This window comes from Giraffa tippelskirchi, chromosome 14 (genome assembly GCF_054371585.1).
Source record: "Giraffa tippelskirchi isolate mGirTip1 chromosome 14, T2T-mGirTip1v1.2.pri, whole genome shotgun sequence".
Lineage (NCBI taxonomy): Eukaryota > Metazoa > Chordata > Mammalia > Artiodactyla > Giraffidae > Giraffa > Giraffa tippelskirchi.
This window is the reverse complement of record NC_137288.1, coordinates 45,699,898-45,719,804: the sequence shown is the minus strand read 5'-3', so window position 1 is coordinate 45,719,804 and position 19,907 is coordinate 45,699,898. Positions and strand designations below refer to the sequence as shown.

General features: G+C 43.9%; 1 protein-coding gene across 6 annotated transcripts in view; it reads right to left on the bottom strand.

The window, feature by feature from the left end:
• SLC35D4 (solute carrier family 35 member D4) overlaps positions 1-19,907 on the bottom strand; it is a 109,411-nt gene that overhangs the window by 11,128 nt on the left and 78,376 nt on the right. For 3 of the 6 annotated variants that reach the window (XM_081563283.1, XM_081563282.1, XM_081563286.1), the window contains one exon: positions 2,153-2,217. The exons of 1 other annotated variant lie outside the window; for it this stretch is intronic. In XM_081563283.1, the coding sequence (XP_081419409.1) occupies positions 2,153-2,217 (65 nt within the window). Of the gene's footprint in view, positions 1-2,152; positions 2,218-6,683; positions 6,781-19,907 lie in introns of all 6 variants that reach the window. 2 more of the 6 variants (XR_014075066.1, XR_014075065.1) reach the window with 1 other exon arrangement.

Genomic DNA, 19,907 nt, shown 5'->3' with positions numbered 1-19,907 from the left:
TTTTTAAAACAGAGGTTAAGAGACAGTAAGTAGCGAGAACCAACACGAATTATTCTCCTTAAGGTGCTGCATTAGCGATTCAGGCCACATAGCAGGCAGTCGTGGTCACAGGAAAGGAAAGCTGTGGGTCAGCAGGCCAGCGGCTGGCAAGCTGGGTGAAGACTTGGGAAGGACGGACCCATGTCCAGGTCATTGAGAGGCTCGTCAGGCTCGGTTCGACAAGCACCACTCAGCGTGGTTTCACTTTATAGACAATTGAGCCCGCCTCCCTCTGCACAGACTTCCCTGGCCAAACACTGCATTGTCCTCACCATTAGACCAGACTCGTGTGATTTCTGGCAAGTGGAGACCATGGAAACAGAGGATCTATACTTTTTACTGGATGCATTTCTGTATTGTCGTTAATGTCTCCTACTGAATCTTTATTCATTAGGAACTGATCTCTCCCTCAGTTGATGGATTCTGATTCTGAGAATTGACTCGGGTTTGGAAACTGGCCAAGGATCGTCACTTTAAATTAGGTAAATGACCTCTGCCTTCTGCTTATCCATTTTTGATATATTTCTATTATAACTTGTTAAGCAACAGTCTTGATGCCTCTTCATCCTTTTCCTAAGTCAACCCTACACTGACTGCCTTCCAATTTTGCTGCCTATTATAGTAGTTTTGACTACCTTGCTTATGGTGCAAATAGCATACATTACTATATAGATTTAAAATACATAAGTATAGGGACTTCCCTGGTTGGTCTGGAGGTTAAGAAACTGCCTTCCAATACAGGAGATGTGGATTTGACCCCTGGTCCCAGAACTAAGATCCCACATGCCACGGGGCAACTAAATCTGCATACAGCAACCAAAACCCAGCATAGCCAAAAATTATAAAATAAAATACCTAAGTATAAGTGTGCGTGCCAAGTCGCTTCAGTCATGTCCAACTCTTTGCAATCCTATGGAAGATAGCACGCCAGGCTCCTCTGTCCATGGGATTCTCCAGGCAAGAATACTGGAGTGGGTTGCCATGCTCTCCTCCAGGGGATCTTCCCAACCCAGGGATCGAACCCATGTCTCGCAAGTCTCCTGCATTTGGCAGGCAGGTTCTTTACCACTAGCGCCACCTGGGAAGCCCTACCAAAGTACATACCCCCAAAAATAGCATGCCCACTGATTGAGGGGAGCAACAGCAGTCCTAACAGTGTAAACTCACCATCATTCCCCACCTCACTTTCCCCTCCCTGAAGATGACAACCACAATCCTTGGTGATCATCATGTCAGCTGGTTTGAATATTAGTAAGCTGGAGTAGATCAAAGTCTTAACGTGGTCAGTCACCAATCAGCAGTCTGTGTACAGGGTTCAGGGGCAGAACCCTACCACCTTACCTTCCACACAGCAGACCAAGGAACATGATTTTAAAGTAGGAGTGTGTGGCTGCTCTGCTCAAAAATCCTTGGATCACTGCTCCCCGCCTCCACTCATGGTAAAGCCCAGCCCTTATAATGGCCTTTAAGAACCCACATGGTCAACCACCTACTACCTCTCCAGCCTCATCTCCTACCACTCTTGCCCAGCAACCTGCTGCAGTCACGTTGCTCCTTGAGGAAACCAAGCACTCTCCCACCTCAAGTCCTCTGCAATTTCTGTTACCCGCCAGTGTCCCCAGGGCTCACTCCCCCACTTCTTCAGGTCTCGGCTCAAATATGGGAGAGAGAAGCAGTGCTGTCTTTAAGCAAATGGGTGAGTGCATTCTAAACAAGGATCGTTTGGAGCTTGTCTAAGAGAAAAATGAATTGAAGGATCAAAGGGAGAAACAAAAACATAGTTATAGTCACAGTTATAGTTACATATTTATAGACGCAGTTATAGTTATATATACACACGTAATTAGTGGTTCACCCACAGTGATTACTCTTGTGTGGATGAGTGGCTGAAAGGTGTCCTGGTGGGGCTCTGCTTCCTGAATGCTGGCTGTACCAGATATAACATATTCAGTTTGTGAAAATATTCCTGATATAAGCACTCTTCTGAATGTATATTTATATGTCCATAAGACATACACCCCAAACATGCACACTAACATTTGACAGCAAATATTAGTATCCCAAGGAAACCCAAAGAACTTATTTTCCTCTCCTCTCTCTGCTAAAGACTTACCATCCCATGGTTTCCCTGGTCAGAATTATATCAAACAGCAACATCGATAAGCCAGACGTGATCACCTGCAGAAACAATTTCAGCAAAAGGTCATCAGAGCAGCAGGACCTTGGTGACCTTCTCCAAAGCCATTTTTCACACGTTTAGTTGGCGGCAGTTCAGATCCCAGACATCAGCTATGTCTTCCCACTCTGGGTCTTTTCCCCCCACACACTTCCTAGTCCCCCGTGTTTCATGGAAAATGCTAAGTCCCTGTCTATTTTGAGATGAGACTCTTCAAAGAAACATTTAATTTCCAAATTTTTCAAAAGAGGAGGCACACAAATAAGATCACACTCCTCTCTCTCCAGGGCAACGGCAGAGCAAGAATACCTGTTTCCATCTTGTCTCAGCTGCACAACAAGAATCCCCAAGGTCAAAAGTATCCATTCACCCATTCCCAGATCCTCCAGCTAAAAACCGAGCTGCCGACCCACCTTTGCCAACAGCACTGTCTCTCGCCCTGTCCTAATTTCCCTATCTTTCTGGCCCAATGCACACATTCTGAGAAACCAGGTTCTTCCTAAGAGAGGGAGCAATGAAATCATTAATTATTTGCAAACATCTAGGAGGCAGTAAATGGGCTTCCCTGGTGGCTCAGCAGTAGAAGACCCACCTGCAACACAGGAGACACAAGAGATGTGGGTTCGATCCCTGGGTCGGGAAGATCCCCTGGAGGAGGGCATGGCAACCCACTCCAGTATTCTTGCTGGAAAACCCCATGGACAGAGGAGCCTGATGGGCTATGATCCATGGGGTCGCACACAGTCAGACATGACTAAAGCAGTGCCTGAGCAGAACACAGAAGGCAAAGGAGAGAAAAGAGCTACTCCACATTTCTCAGAGCTAGAAATTCCAAAAAAACCTCTTAGAAGTGGCAGTAACGGGACTCAGACTCCCAAGATGCCTCTAAAAAGTCGACACAAAAAGTTTTGAGAACCAAAGACCAACTGTGAAATGCCTGCTCAGGTAAGATTTTTTTTTTTTTCTCCCAGAATTCTGCACTCTGGAATGCAAAGCAGCTTCTGTGAGGAAAGTTACCCTAAGCACTTGCTTCTCTGCAATGAGAAGAAGTAAAAAGCAGGCCGTATCAGGACAGGTCACTCAGGCTGCGTGTCCTCAGAGATATCAACTGCCATCTCACTCAGAGGGATGTCATGTCCTTTTGTGGAGGCCTCTTCAGATCCCAAGATGGGAACAAGGCAGCAAGCAGATGGTCAGAAGGAGGGAGTATGGAGCATGGTGGTCCAGTGTTTAAGAATACACCTTCCAATTCAGGGGACATGGGTTCAATACCTGGCCAGGGAATGAAGGTCCCACGTGTTGTGGGGCAACTAAGCCCGTGCAACCACAATGAATGATCCTGTGCACCACGACTAGAGAAAGACCACGCTGCAAAGAAGACCCAGTGCAGCCAAACGTGTTTTTAAACAATTTAAAAAATAAGAAGGAGGGAGTATGTTTAATGAGTTTCATCTTCACTCATTTACCATCTCAAAAAGAAGTCTGGAAATATAAACCTGGAACTCTCAGTATAGAAACCTTGTGAGATCTTAGAACCTTTGTAATAGTTTGTTCATTTAAGGTCACTTTGTATTTGCTTCCCTTTATCGATTTGCAGCTAAAAACCTTGACAACAAAAAAGAACCTGTGGTGTCTTCAGGAACAAAAATGAAGTGACAACAAAGTCAGAGAGACAGTTGCAAAGCAGAACGCAAAGGACAAGAGGAAATATTTCTCAAAGTGAAAACGGAGTGCTGGCTTTTATCTTAAAGAGCTTTTATCTCAAAGAGCAGCTCTTCTTCCCCCATCCTCCCTTCTTCTTGTTTGACATTTTATTTAGGACTTTTGCATCTATGGTCTTAAATGAAGTGGGCCTAAAATTTTATTATCTTGCAATGTGATTGTCTAGGTTTGGAAACAAGGTTATACAAACCACATAAGTTAATACATCAGCCTCCTTGCTTCTTTTTCTGTAAAGGATAAAGACAGTCTTTACTGGGGTCTCCACTCAGACCTGACGGCCCCTGGACCTGGAGGTTCTAGTTGAAAGTGAAAAGTGAAAGTGTTAGTCACGCAGTCGCGTCCAGCTCTTTGTGACCCAAAAAGCCCATCAGGCTCCTCTGTCTATGGCATTTCCCAGGAATAATACTGGAGCAGGTTGCCATTTCCTTCTCCAGCGGATCTTCCCAACCCAAGGATTAAACCCAGGTCTCCTGCATTGCAGGCAGATTCTTTACATCTGAGTCACCAGGGAAGCCCTAATTGGGGTGGCCTTTAATGGCCACTGTCCTAATCAAATCCTCTCTTTCTCTTGGATTCGTTTGTTATTTTCATCTTTTCCAAAAATAGTTTTCATCTAGGTTTTCCATTCATTAACATTCAGCAGTTTGTAGAAATATTATTCTATCTCATTTGTGCCCATTTTCATCATCTTCCCTTTTATTCTTACTTTTATTGTCATTTTCTCATACTTTTTTTTCTCTTTCCTTCTTTAGTCTCAACCAAAGTTAATCTTAATCTCATCAATCCCTCTTTACTTTTGCAACTTCGTGCACATTTCCTGGGAGAGTGCCAACAGAGATTTATTTCTTGGGATTGCTGAAAAAGCCTCTGTTGTACTGAGGGAGGTTAGCGATGGCAGCTTGGCATTAACGGAACAACTCATGAAATTTCTGAAGCCTTTCTTAACTCTTCACCATTATCTTCATCTCCTTTACCCTTTTTACCAGCTCTTGTCTTTTTTTCCCAACTTTATTGAGGAATAAAGTTGGCAAATGTAACTGTATATATTTCAATTGTACACCATGACTGGGTATACATATACATACATGGCCTTCTCTGATTGGCTTCTCTAATGGCTTTTTTAACGTTCTGGGAGAATAGCATTGAAACATGTATATTATCATATGTGAAACAGAACACCATTCCATGTTCGATGCATGAGACAAGGGCTCAGGGCCGGGGCAATGGGATGACCCAGAGGGATGGGATGGGGAGGGAGGTGGGTGGGGGGTCCAGGAAGGGGAACACGTGTAAACCCATGGCTGATTCACGTCAATGTATGGCAAAAACTATTACAATATTGTAAAGTAATTAGCCCCCAACTAAAATAAATAAATTTATAAAAAAAAAATTTTTATTTATTTGATGGTGCCAGGTCTTAGTTGTGGCATGTCAGATCTAGCTCCCTGACCAGGGATGGAACCGGGGCCCCCTGCCTTGGGAGCTTGCAGTCTTAGCCAATGGACCACCAGGGAAGTCCTTCTGGTGGCTTTTTCCATATGACTTTCAGTCTCCTCTGTGACACTGTCACCTCCCACATGCCCTGCAACAGTCACAGCTGAGGACTTACGTCTCTAGCCCTCTGCAGGTTTCTTTCAGCTCAGAAGGAATCTCGTCTGCCGTGAGATAGACAGCTGGCTTGCTTGTTCCTATTAACTGCACCTTTTGCCAAGAAAAACACCTCTGAAAATTTTCAAACCAGCCCTGACTTGAGAATAAGGTTGGTTTAGTAGCCAGATTGGTGCCTTTCCATCTGCCGCTTCCTGGAAACGTTTGCATGGTCTCCTGCCTTTCTCCTGGGCCCCTCTTTCAAACATCTCTATATTTTCCCCTCTTGTGGAGCAAATTTTCTTCTGGCTGAGACACTCAGTGAAATCTCACAAAGATATCTGTCTTATTTCTGTAGGGAACTTATAGTGACCTTGTTTGTCCTGTAGTGCTTTTGGGGAGTTAGATGGGCCACTTTTTAATCTATTTCCAGAAGGACCCTTAGTTTCTTAGGCTTCTCTGCTTTCTAGGTTTGGTTTTTTTTTTTTTAGATTTTTTTTTTTTTTTTGATGCGAACCATTTTTAAAAAGTCTTTATTGAATCTGTGGGCTTCCCAGCTGGCGCTAGTGATAAAGAACCCACCTGTCAATGCAAGAGATGTAAGAGACATGGGTTCTATCCCTGGGTCAGGAAGATCCCTTGGAGGAGGGCATGGCAACCCACTCCAGTATTCTTGCCAGGAGAATCCCATGGACAAGAGAGCCTGGCGGGCTACTGTCCATGGGGCTGCAAAGAGTTGGACACTACTGAAGCGACAACGTGCTCACATGCACTGAATCTGTGACAATATCGCTTCTGTTTTTTATGATTTTGTTGGCCACAAGGCATCTGGGATCTTAGCTCTTCAACCAGGGATTGAACCCCCACCCCCTGTATTGGAAGGTGAAGTCTTAACCATTGGACGGCCAGGGAGATCCCTTCTCTGCTTTCTCTTTCCATCACCAGCCTCAGTCATCAGCTCTTTTCAAAAACATTTCTCATTCCCCCTGCCCCCCGCCCCATCCTGTGTGTGTGTGTGTGTGTGTGTGTGTGTGTGTGTGTGTGTGTGTGTGTCACCAAAGTTTGACCACTTCACAAAAGTCACTGTATAAGGGATGAATAGTAGCCGGTCACACTTCACTGAGGGGCGGACACTGGGCAGGTGTCCAGCCCAACTTACCCACACACCGACCTCACCCCGTATGAACTTCAAATTCACGCCTCAGCAAATCGACAGATTTCCATATGCCATGGGCCTTCAGGGCTGCTCAAAAACACTGGAAAGTGTGAATGATAAATTTGCTTGTGCCAAGAGTCCACTTCACTTCTAATTCCACTGAGGAACAAATAGAAGTCAGGAATAGCTGACTATGCAGGTCTGGGTACTGAATTTCCCATGCAGGGGAACCTGAGGGCAGAACTTGAGAGGTGCAATTGACTCCCTAAGCTCATAGGTGGGGAAACCGTGACCCAGAGACAGTGTGTGACTTGACTCCAGGGCCTGGCGACTTCATGTCAGGAAGCTGTGGAGCCCAGGCCCTGACTCCCAGGTCAGTTTCCTCTCACAGCCAGAGAGGACCCAAGGGAGCTCCATATAGCCTTTTTGAAAATAAGAATCCACTAAAAGCCAGGAGTCAAATATCTGCAAACCCATGTTTGCAGCAGCGTTATTCACAATAGCTAAAATCTGGAAGCAACCCAAGTGTCCATCAAGGGATGAATGAGTAAGCTAAACACAGTATATACATACAATGGAATATTTTTCAGCCTTAAAGAGAAAGGAAATTTTGACATATGCTACAACATGGGTGAACCTGGAAGACATTAAGCTCAGTGAAATCAACCGACACAGATAAGGACTGTATGATTCCACTTATATGAGGTACTTAGAACAGCTGAACTCATAGAGGTAGAAAGCAGTATGAATTTTACCAGGGTCTGAGAAGGACAGGAGTGGGAAGTTAGCATTTAATGGGTACAGAGTTTCAATTTAGGTTGATGAAAAAATTCTGGAGATGGATGTCAGTAAAAGCATAAACTCTTTTTTTTTTTTAACCTTTAAAATGGCTAAAATATGCTCATGAGAAAGACTCCAAGTTACTCTTGGGACTTGCCATTCAAGAGATGGGAGTAGCAGCCATTACTGCCAATTATTGTTCTTGCGTTCGAACAGCATTTTAAAAAATACAAATGTTTCCCCAAAGAAGAAAAGTCCTGTGGTCTCCGGAATGTCTCCCTTGCGCACATGCAGACCTGAATGACAAACACCAGGACCCGCCACAGTCTGGGCTGCCAACAACAGCATAACTCAATACATTGTGTCAACGGCGGGGCTTTGAACTTCCTGGCTTTGTCAACGGATGTCACAACCTCTGTGTTCTTTAAACAGATTTTGGTATTTAAAGCAGATCAGGTTTGTTTTTTAAACATTCATTTCGATGCAGAGACAAATTTCCTGTTTGTTTAAAGGAAAATAAAGAGGAGCAGTTGTTAGTGGGAACCTGCCAGAGTCAAGGATTTGGAAGAGAATCAGAAATTTAGCTTTATTGTTTATTATTGTTTTGATGTTGTTGTTGTCTGTTGAAATACATATGACTTAAGGAAAATGTGACCAAGGCAACACGTGTATGAGGCCCTTCACCATAACTGCCCCAGTTTCAGCCAGGCACCTCCCACATAAACAGGTTATAGTTTTTCAAACACTGTTGCATCCCATCTCTTGCCTTTGCCCAGCAAGTTCTCTCCACTTGGAATAGTTTCATAGGCTTCCTCAAACAATTCCTACTCATCTTTTGAAAATCCATTTCTAGAAATCTTTTCCTGACCCTGACTGCCATTCACAGATCCGAGTGGATCAGGAGCTTCTAGGGGCTTCCATAACCCCTTATCATTGCACATGCCAAATTCTACTGAAATGGTAGCCTCCCCAACCAGGATGTGAGCTGTTCATCTTCTTATGTTCAGGGCCCAGCAACAGAGACTTGCTTATGGTAAGTGCCTGAAACGTTTTATGCAAATACACTCAATCATCAGAGCTGCTAACATAACCCCAAAGGTCACGATGTTGTTGATGTTCAAATCAATTTTCATACGTTAGGGACCATTGGAACCCAGACCTGAGAACCATGAAGACAAGCCCTTGGTCTCTCATCTGTGCTTCTTTGACTAATATCTCCATTGAGAAGATCTGAGACTAGCTCTCTGGTTCCAAGTTTAAAAATGCCAGAGAAGATTCTGATTGGTCCCTGAACCACCTGACTATGGCCTGGGAAACAGAGTAAGGTAATAATATGGAAGCTCACCCTTGAACTTCACGGTGGGACTGGAGGAAGGGACATTTCTCTGGAGGAAGGTAGGGAAAGTGCTGGGCAGAAAGAAGAACAGCTATCTTCTATACTCTTACCATCAACACCATCTGGGAGCCTGGAGGAAAGGCCGGATCTTGGGCCCCACCCCAGACTGCCTGAGCACCATCTACAAGGGAACAGCCCTTCCTCCCCTGGTGAGACGCATGCACACTAAAATGTGAGGAATTCTGCTCCATGCTGTCCAGCTCCAACACTGTCCAGATGGTGCTGTCCCATCTCCAGAGACGGGCGGACTCCAGCTTTCTCACACGCTGTAGACACATGTGTCAGACCGTCCTGGAGTCCATCTGTGTCACAGATTCACATATGAATGCTACCAACCACACCTGTCTTTTAAGTTCAAGAGTAAATCTAACAAAATGTATAATCTGAGGGCAGGCTCTCTTTTTCGCCTAGGACCAAAGAAACTATTCCAAATCCATTAGACAGAAACCACAGCTAAAGCTGACAACTCTGTTCGTTGTTTTTAAAATACTGAATTAATTTAATATCAATCCTGTGATTTATTCCAGGATCAGTGTAATTATTAATGACAGACAAATCATGCTAAACTCCAGGCACAGCTATTAACAGTGTCTGCTATCACCTCATTAAAGTATACAATTCACCATTATTTTTCCAGGTATCGAAAAACAACACTGGAGATTCCCCTGGTGGTCCAGTGGCTAAGACTCCGAGCTCCCAATGCAGGGGGGCTAGGTGCGATCCCTCGTCAGGGAATTAGATCCCACATACTGCAACTAAAAGTCAGAGCAGCCAAATAAGTAAAAATAAACAAATATAAAGTAAGAATAGAGGAATAGAGTGTTCAGATTATCTAATTTCTCCCCTAAATTTCAGCACTTTAAAGATGTCATTCCATGTCTGTTGGTATTCATAGTTTCAGTTGAAAAGTCAATTACTTGTTAAATTTAAGGTGTCTTTTTCCTCTGGTAAATTTTAAGATTTTCTCTATCTTTGGTTTTCAACAGTTTAACTAGGGTATGCCTACAGATACTTACTTTTCTTTTTTCCTAAGTATTTATTTACATATTTGGTTGTGCGGGGTCTTAGTAGCTGCATGTGGGATCTAGTTCCCCGATCAGGGATCAAACCCAGTCCCCCTGCATTGGGAATGTGGAGTTTTAGCCACTGGACCACCGGGGAAGTCCTGATACTTACTTTTCTTTGTATTTTTTGTTTGGGGTTAGGTGAGATTCTTGAAGCTGTGGGTTGCTGTCTTTCAGCAGTGTTAGACAATTCTCAGCCATTATTCCTTCATACATTGCCTCTCTCGTTATCTTCTAGAACTCCAATTACCTATATATTAGACTTCGAGAATTTCCTTCATGTCTCTTATGCTTTTTTTGTACTTATGAATTTTTTCTCTCTGTACTTCACTAATTCTGTAACACTAAGTCCAATCTGTTCTTAGACCCATCCACTAAGCTATTAATTTGACATGTAGTTTTTCAGTTCAGTAATAACTTTGATTTTTTTTTTACAGATTCCAATTTTGCAATGAAATTCTACCATTTAATTCATATTTTCCTCAAGTTTCTTTAACATATTATTCACAGTCATTTTAAGTTATCACTAGCTCTAAAATCCAGATCCTTTGTGTTTACATGCTCAGTATTTTTTTCACTTATCAGTCAGTGTTCCTGCCTCTTCACATGTCTACAACTTTGATTTTTTATTTATTTTTTGACCATACCAAGCGGCATCCAGAACTTCTCTGACTGGGGATCAAACCTGAGCCCTTGCAGTGGAAGCATGGTATCTTAACCACTGGATCATCAGGGAAGTCCTCTACAACTTTATATGTCAAACACTGTGTATAAAGGAACTATAATCAAGGATTGAGTGAATCAGATGGGCTGTAGCTCTAGTAAGGCTTAGTCCACCTCTTCTTTACCTAGTGCTTCAGGTGTGGCCCTCCGAGACTTACGCTTAAGAGCTTGGTCTGTCTTCCTGTTCCTGTAAGTTCAGCCTTTCAAAAATTTTGACCTTAGCTTTTTAGTTTCTCATCCCATGTAGATTTAAAATCTGGCAACAGTCTTCAGGTGAAGACTCATTATATATTTGCTTCAGGCTCCTCCTTCTAGCAAGATTTTGTCTCTCTTAGAGAAGGAACTTATGGTTGCCAGGGATGAGGGGAAGGGACAATTAGGGAGTTTGGGATGGACATGTGCACTCGGCTATATTTAAAATGAATAACCATCAAGGACCTACTGGATAGCACAGGGAACTCTGCTCAATGTTATGTGACAGCGTGGATGGGAGGGAAGTTTAGGGGAGAACGGATACATGTAGGTGTATGGCTCAGTCCCTTTGCTGTCCACCTGACTATCACAACATTGTTAATTGGCTATACACCAATACAAAATAAAAAGTTAAAAAAAAAAACGGAGTTCGAATGCTGCAAAAAAAAACAAACAAACACAGAATTTGTTTCCTAGTACCCTCAATATTATGAGCTTTTGCTTTGCCTTCCTGGGCAAGCCTGCAACCCCCAGAAATGTTTCAGAGCTCAGCAAACGTCTCGTGGGAATACTGGACTTGCCTTTGGGGCTCCTCTCCTTTCTAACCCATCAAGCCAGTTCCACACGACTGCCAAAATATCTGCTAGCTTCTCCTTCCCACAGAATATTTCCTCTTCTTGGACCAAGTCAGATCCTTAGGCCACACCCAGAATCAACAATTATCCTTCACCCTCCAACCCCACTCTGGGAAAAACAATAGCCTGTGTTACTTAGTGTACCTAGGCAGGGTTCTTCCTTCTCTGGAAATGTATCTAATTTGGTTCTCATTGCCTTCATAGATCTCTGATTTCTTTAAAAATATGATATTTGCAATTGATTTTCCTCCCAGTTGTTTCAGTTGAATGTTGGCCTGTCACAATGCACAACATTCTACTCTGAAGCAGAGGATTTCCCTTTGTTACACAGACGAGAAAACTAAGGTGCAGAGAGACGGTAAGGTAGTGCTTTTCAAACCAGGTTTGGCTGACCACAATTTCCCTAGAGCCACCTAGGATGTCATGGTGGGGCGGGGCGGGGCGGGGGGGTGTGTGTTTAAGAAATAATTTTATTTATTCATTTATTTATGGCTATGCTGGGTCTTCATTGCTGCTCGGGCTTTTCTCTAGTTGGGGTGAGCAGGGGCTACTCTTTAGTTGAAGTATGCAGGCTTCTCACTGCAGTGGCTTCTCTTGTTCCAGAGCACAGGCTCCAGGGCATGCGGGGTTCAACAGTCATGACAAGTGGGCTCAGTAGTTGCAGCTTTCTGGGCTCTAGAGCACAGTTTCAATAGTTGAGGTGCATGGACTTGGTTGCTCCTTGGCATATTGGGTCTTCCCTGATCAGACATCCAACCCCTGTCTCCTACACTGGCAGGCGGATTCTTTAGCAAGGTGGGGTTTGATTTGTTCTGAACACCTTCCTGATCAATAACAATCATATTAACTCATCATTACAATTTTAATTGGCTTTGTCTTTTTATTATAGTCTAGGATCTTGTATGTAACAGCCAGCAACAACAGGACTTTCTCAAAGGCCTGGTCTTCTCTTCAGACACAGAGTCAGATATAACACAACTGACAATAATTAATCGGGCAAACTGGAGGTGAGAGGAACACACAGTTTTCTTTTCTCATGATTCTCTCTGCCTGGACGGAGGAAAATCTTCTGCCTTTCATCCTTTCAATCTCTTCCAAGATCACTCCAGTGGGAAAAATTATTCATCTGATTGTACCCTTGATGAGGCTCATTACGCTAGTTAGTGGGACTCCAGCGCTTTAAAGGCAAGAATCCAAACTCCATATGGTTTATTTCTTCTCTGGAATCCATGGAATAAAATTCTCTTTACCCTCTGTCTCCACCTGTTGGGATGGGAGTGGAGGGTGGAGAGGAAGGCATGCCTCCTATAAGGAACAGAAAGCCTTATGTCTCTAAACCAAGGCTGAGTTTTTCAATTCCACATTGTTTCCCACTTGCCTACTATTCCTTGTCCATACGTTCTCTTTCTTTTTTTATTAATATAATTTATTTATTTATTTTTGGCTGTGCTGGGTCTTTGTTGCTGTGCATGGGCTTTCTTTTTTATTAATTTATTTATTTTATTTGGAGGCTAATTACTTTACAATATTGTAGTGGTTTTTGCCATACATTGATATGAATCAGCCATGGGTTTACATGTGTTTCCCATCCTGAACCCCCCTCCCACCTCCCTCCCCCTCCCATCCCTCTGGGTCATCCCATTGCACCAGCCCTGAGCATTTGTCTCATGCATCGAACCTGGACTGGCGTTCTGTTTCACATATGATAATATACATGTTTCAATGCTATTCTCTCAGATCGTCCCACCCTCACCTTCTCCCACAGAGTCTAAAAGACTGTTCTATGTGCATGGTCTTTCTATAGTTTCAGAGAGCAGACGCTACGTTCTAGTTGCAGTATGCAGGCTTCTCATTGCAGTGGCTTGTCCTGTTGCAGACCACAGGCTTTAGGTGCACAGGCTCAGCAGTTGCGGCACATGCGCTTAGATGCTCCGAGGCATGTGGGATCTTCCTGGATCAGCGATCAAACCCGTGTCTCCTACACTGGCAGGCAGATTCTTTACCACTGAGCCACCAGGGAAGTCTCATATGTTCTCCTAGTCCACATCCCAAGAAGGGAGGACAAATGGACAGAAGAATTCAAATACCAAAACTCTGACATCTTTAACACATGCTGTGTGCTGAAAAGACCTGTGTCTTTTTATACCATTTGGCACTGGTCCTTTGGTTTCACTTTTAGAAATCTATGGACCTTTGGACCTTTTATCTGGGACCTGCAATCTTCCTGGATCAGAAGGGCCAGAAAGTATTGGCTCTCCCTGAGAGCTGGGTGTCAGACTTTTCTCTTGAGTACTCAAACATTGCTCAAGAGGCCATATTCATATCATGTCTGCTGAAGTGGTATTCCTTGGCACATTTGGGGTGGTGCCTTTCATCTGTCTCTGTGGGCATTCCACTTCTGCTTATCCTAAAATACATGATTTTGTTGGTTGCTTTGTTTTCTATAGCATACTATAATTCTTTAAATAAAGGGGCTCTTGGGACTTCCCTGGTGATCCAGTGGTTAGTGGAAGGTGATCCATTTCACCTTCCACTGCAGGGGGTGTGAGTTCAATCCCTGGTCAGGAAGCTAAAATCCCACATGACTCAGGGCCCAAAACCAAAAACATTAAACAGAAGCAGTACTGTAACAAATTCAATAAACACTTTAAAAATTGTCCACATTAAAAAAAAAAATCTAAAAAATAAATAAATAAAGGGGCTACAATTTGCCAAGTATTGCTTCTTTTTTTTCCCCAAGTATTGTTTCTTTGCAAGAAGTATAAAGGGCAAGATGATATACTCAGAACGCCCAACTGTTAAAGACAAAAGAAGAATTTGAGACTACTCTAATTTTCCTTAAAATTCAATTCAGTGACAGCCTGGTATAGACTCGATAGATTCTTCATTCTAGTACTTTTTTTCAACTTTCTCAGTCTCATTCTATTCAGTGTGTTAGTCGCTCCGTCATCTAGGACTCTTTGCAAGCGCATGGACTACAGCCCACCAGGCTCCTCTGTTAATGGAATTCTCCAGACAAGAATACCAGAGTGGGTTGCCATTCCCTTCTCCAGGGGATCTTCCTGACCCAAGGATTGAACACAGGTCTCCTGCATTGCAGGCAGATTCTCTACCATCTGAGCCACCAGGGAAGCCCATTCTATTCAGTAAATGTACTCATCTACTGACAGACTTAATTTTTTAAAGATGGATTTCTGCCAAAGTTATTTTTCAATCTTTTGTCCTATTGATTAAAATGTTGTTCAGTCTCCCAGCTAAGCAGTCACTCTGTGCTTCTGGAAAGAACAGGACCCAAGTCTTTTTATTTTCTAAGTTATTCTGATTCACTCAAAGAATGGATCTAACCGCTGCCATCAAATTTTAGGAATGAAATGAATTTAAGCTCAAATGAGCTTTAAATAAAAATACCATAATTATACTTACTCCAAAGCCATGAGGATTTTTTTCAATCTCCATTTAATTTAACAATAACTTCACATTATTGTTATACTTACTACTTGGGCTTCCCTTGTGACTCAGATGGTAAAGAATCTGCCTGCAATGCGGGAGACCTGGGTTTGATCCCTGGGTTGGGAACATCGTCTGGAAAAGGGAAAGGCTACCCACTCCAGTATTCTGGCCTGGAGAACTCCACGGACTGCATAGTCCATGGGGTAGCAAAGAGTCGGACACAACTGAGTGACTTTCACTTTCATAGTGTTATACTTAGAAATAATGGAAGTGAAAGAATAGATTTGCCAAAAGATACACAGCAAGACCCGCTTGCAGGGAATTCCCTGGCAGTCCAGTGGTTAAGACTCCATGGTTCCACTGCAAGGGGCATGGTTTCAATCCCTGGTTGGGGAACTAAGCTCTCGCATGCCAGGTAGTGCAGCCAGAAAAAAAAAAAGAGAGAGAGAAAGGAAAAAAAGAGAAAAAATCTGCTTACAATGTTTCTAGATAAGAAATGTGGTACTCACTTGGTAAAAAACCTTTTTGCTACTTTTAACCTGCCTCTTTTCTTTTCTTTTTTTTCCCCCTCTTTTCTTAATCCCAACAATTCCTGAAGGAGGATCAGTTGGGAGAAGGGAGTCCATGATGTCAAGGGCTGTACGCCAGATCCAGGTCTGATCACACCCAGTTTCACATGACCAGAGTGAGAACGCCTTAGAAACAGACAAAGCTTGCACAAGACTCACTCCACCAGCTCAGCTCCACCTGAAGGATTTCTGTAAACCCTTTCTAGCTCTTGCCACCCAACTCTTGGCACTCACTGCAAAATGTCAGCTGGTCACCCATGCACTCTTGGCACTCACTGAAAAATGTCAGTGGGTCACCCGTGTACTCTTTGCCTATGAATTAAATTGTGTGCCTGTCTTCTACCCTAAATTCATGTTGAAACCCTACCTTCCAATGTTAAGGTATTTGGAGATGGGGCCCTTGGAAGGTAATTAGGGTTAGACAAGCTCATGAAGGTGGGGTCCTCGTGATGGGCTTAGTGACCTCATAAGAAAAGATCAGAGAGCTCGTGCCCTCTCTCTGCCATGTGAAGATGTAGACAGAAGACCACCACCTGCAACCCGAGGAGGGAGCTCCCACCAGAGACCGACCCTGCTGGCACCTTGATCTTGGACTTCTCAGCCTCTCAAACTGTAAGAAATAAATGTCTGTTGTTCAAGCCTCCCAATCTATGACATTTTGTTATGGCAGCCAGAGCTAAGACATTACTCCTTGCTCTTTTGGAGAGTTTGAAAAAGGAAAGCTAAAAAAACAACAAACTGCTTCAGAAGAAGCTTTCACTGAACTAGAAAGGAAAGAGGAAAAGGGCTTTGAATTATTGCTGGAATGAAGCTAAGGTCAAATTCCCTTGGCTAGGAACTAAAGAGATAAAAAGGAAAGGTAAGCAACTGCCCCTAGCACCCCTGTTCTAGGTTAGCCATTTCCGGAGGGTACTAAGAAAATGCTTTCTATATCCTATGATAAGTGCTAAGACATGGGCATGGGATTCCCAGGTGGTGCCGTGGTAAAGAATCTGCCTGCCCATGCAGAAGGCTAGGGTTCGATCCCTGGGTCGGGAAGATCCCCTGGAGGAGGAATTGGCAACCCACTCCAGTGTTCTTGCCTCAGAAATCCCACGGACAGAGGAGCCTGGCGGACTACAGTCGCAAAGAGTTGGATACAACTGAGTGACTGAGCACACACTCACACCAAGACATGGGGGTACCCAATTATGGGAACAAGTCCCACATTGAGATTATTCCTGAGCTGATGCTGAAAGACAGTTAAGAATTACCAGGTGAGGAAAGGTGGAAAGGGCTTTCTACATAGAAGGAACAGTATGAACAAGCTCACAAACTCGAAGCCACTAGGTATTAGTATTAACGGAAATGGAAAGTGTGAGGTGGGTGGAGGCCACCATTAAAGCCAAAGAAAACCTGAAGAAAGAGAAAAAAACCAATGGCTGGAAACCCCCTTTTCCTTGCAAGGTATTGAAAGCAAAAATTCCATGAGAATTCTATTCACTTAAAGACCATGGGCAGGAACCTCCCTAGCAGTTCAGTGGTTAGGACTCTGTACTTCCAATGCAGGGGTGAGGGTTTGATCCCTAGTCAGGGAACTAGGATCCCACAAGCTGCACAGTGTGGCCAAAAACACACCAAAAATCCCCAAAACCATGGGCAGGCAGGACCAGGACCAGGACAACGGGGCGTGTAGTTTCATCACATGTCTGGACTTGGACTTCAGAAGAGCTCACCTTAATCGGTTCTTGTGCCACGTCTATGAGACGGCCTCAGGAATCCGAGAGTCCCTGGTGTTCCCTTGTTGCACCACAAACTCACTGACTAACCTCAGGTGAGCCATTCCCCCCTCGGGATTTCAGTTTCCCCAGCCCTAAGACAAAGGAATCACCTATAAAGCATTTCTCAGGGACTGCACTTTACTCTTTCACTTAGAACTTTTTTTGAAAGGGACAGGGGGAATTTGATTTACTCCTTGACTTGCTCCAGTGAGAATTTTCAAGAAGCCTAAGAAGACAGTGTTACAGACTCGATATGTCTGTAGGAAGTAGATAAGAGAGATGAAGGGAGCAGGAAAACAAAGATAGGGAGGCAGAGATGAGGCTATTACACCAAATCCATGCCAGATGCATCTACCTTCGTGGTGGGGAGGGGGCTGCACACAGCAGAGGAGGCGGCGGCTCAGGAGTTTCACTGCAGCCGAAGCCAAAAAGGTCCGTGATCAGACATACAATGTGTGTCCCCAAGAGGCAGGCAGATCGACTGCATGAGAGAAGCCACTCAATGTTAGTCAGCTTTTTTTTTTGTAATTGGAGTATAGCTACTTTACAATGCTGTGTTAGTTTCTGCTGTACAATGAAGTGAATCAGCTACATGTATACATATATCCGCTCCCTTCTGGACCTCACTCCCCACCCTCCACCCCACCTATCTAAGTCACTGCAGAGCACCAAGCTGAGCTCTCTGCCCTCAGGTTCCCACTAGCCATCTATTTTACACATGTCAGTGTACACAAGTCAATCCCAATCTCCCAGGCCATCTCCCCGCCCCGTGTCCATACATCCATTCCCCATGTCAGCATCTCTATTCCTGCCTGGCAAATAGGTTCATCTGTACCATTTTTCTAGATTTCACACATATGCGTTAATAGACGATATTTGTTTTTCTCTTTCTGACCTACTTTACTGTGTATGATACTCTATGAGTCCATCTATGTCTCTACAAATGACCCAGTTTCATTCCTTTTTAAGGCTGAGTAATATCCCTAACCAGTCAATCACAAAGGAAATCAACCCTAAATATTCATTGGAAGGACTGATGCTGAAGCCAAAGCTCCAAAACTTTGGCTACCTGATGCAAAGAACTGACTCATTGGAAGACCCTGATGCCGGGAGAGATTGAAGGCAGGAGGAGAAGGGGATGACAGAGGATGAGATGGTTGAAGGGCATCACTGAGTCGATGGGCATGAGTTTGAGCAAGCTCCGGGAGTTGGTGATAGACAGGGAAGCCTGGCGTGCTGCAGTCCACGGGGTCGTGAAGAGTCAGACATGACTTGGTGACTGAACAACAACAACAAAATATCCCTAATGTTAGCCTGTCTCTGAAGTTTAAACTGTAAACATAGTTACATACATTCATATATATATATAGATATATACATACTTTTTTTCCCCCAAAAAATTCAGAGATCAGTTAACTTAGAAAACCTGGGCAGCTGGCTAGAGTGAGGCAGTCCCCATGTGATTTACAAGGAGTATCCCCTGAACAATTTAGAAAGCTAAGAACAGAGCAATATGCACTGTGGTCCTGCCTGGGTTCCATCAAAGAAACCAGGAAGCCTGAGTGCAGGGAGTGATCGTGGACCCACCTTCCTCCAGGTATGGCCAGGAGCCCATCGAGTGCCCCCCTCCATCAAGGAGAGCGGGTTCAGCGGAGGCTACTACTCACTGAAGAAACACTGATGCCCGTGGGGCAGAGGCAGAACAATAAATATTTCTGCAATGCTACCAGAAAGCCTGAGCTCACTTTCTTTGCCTTGGCACTGAGCTGAATATTGATTAGAAATCCTCTCCAACCGTGACATTCAAGAGAACTGGTGGCCAGGGCCCAGATCAGCAAGGCACCAGCCTGTGGGCTCTTCTCTTTCTCCAGTAAGTGAAACCCCAGGCCATCTGCAGTATAAAGACAGGGTCAAGGTCAGAGCCAGGAAGGTCTGCTGGCCCCAACACCTGGGTTTCCCAGGGACCAGCTGGAGAGGCCGCTCAGCTGTGTTTTCTAAGGACCGTACCCTTGCAGCACCCACATTAGACTTGTAAAAATCGAATTATAACACAAATACAGTAAAGTGCAGGACGAGCTTAAATTTTAAGTGTGGGGCTTGTTGTTTACATCTTTAAATACCCATGTAGCCATCGCCAGATAGAAAACAAACCCTTTCAGCATCTCACAAGGTTCTTTCCCAATCAATACATCCAAATCACTTTTGTGGCTATCAGCTCTTTAATCGCAGTGTAGTGGTCCATTGTATGGCTAGGCCAAAACTTATTTCTCGTTGACTGATGTATGGACTACTTCCTCCAGGTTGAGGCTGTTATGAGTAAAACAACTGTGGATATTCCTATTATGGATTTTGTAAAAAATAAGTCTTACTGACATAGAATGTACAGATTATAAAATTCACCCTGTTAAAACCATACCATTCAACAGTCGTTTACTATGGGAAATTCCGTGGAGGTCCAATGATTAGGACTCAGTGCTTTCACTGCCATGGCATGCATTCAGTCCCTAACTGGGGAACTAAGATTCCACAAGCTGCATGGTGTGGCAAAACAAAAAAGAAAGTTTTTTACTCTATTCACAGAGCTGTGGGACCATCACATCTAATTCCCTACCACTGCACGTGCCTTGCTGCGGGTATATGTCTTCATGTCTCGTGGGT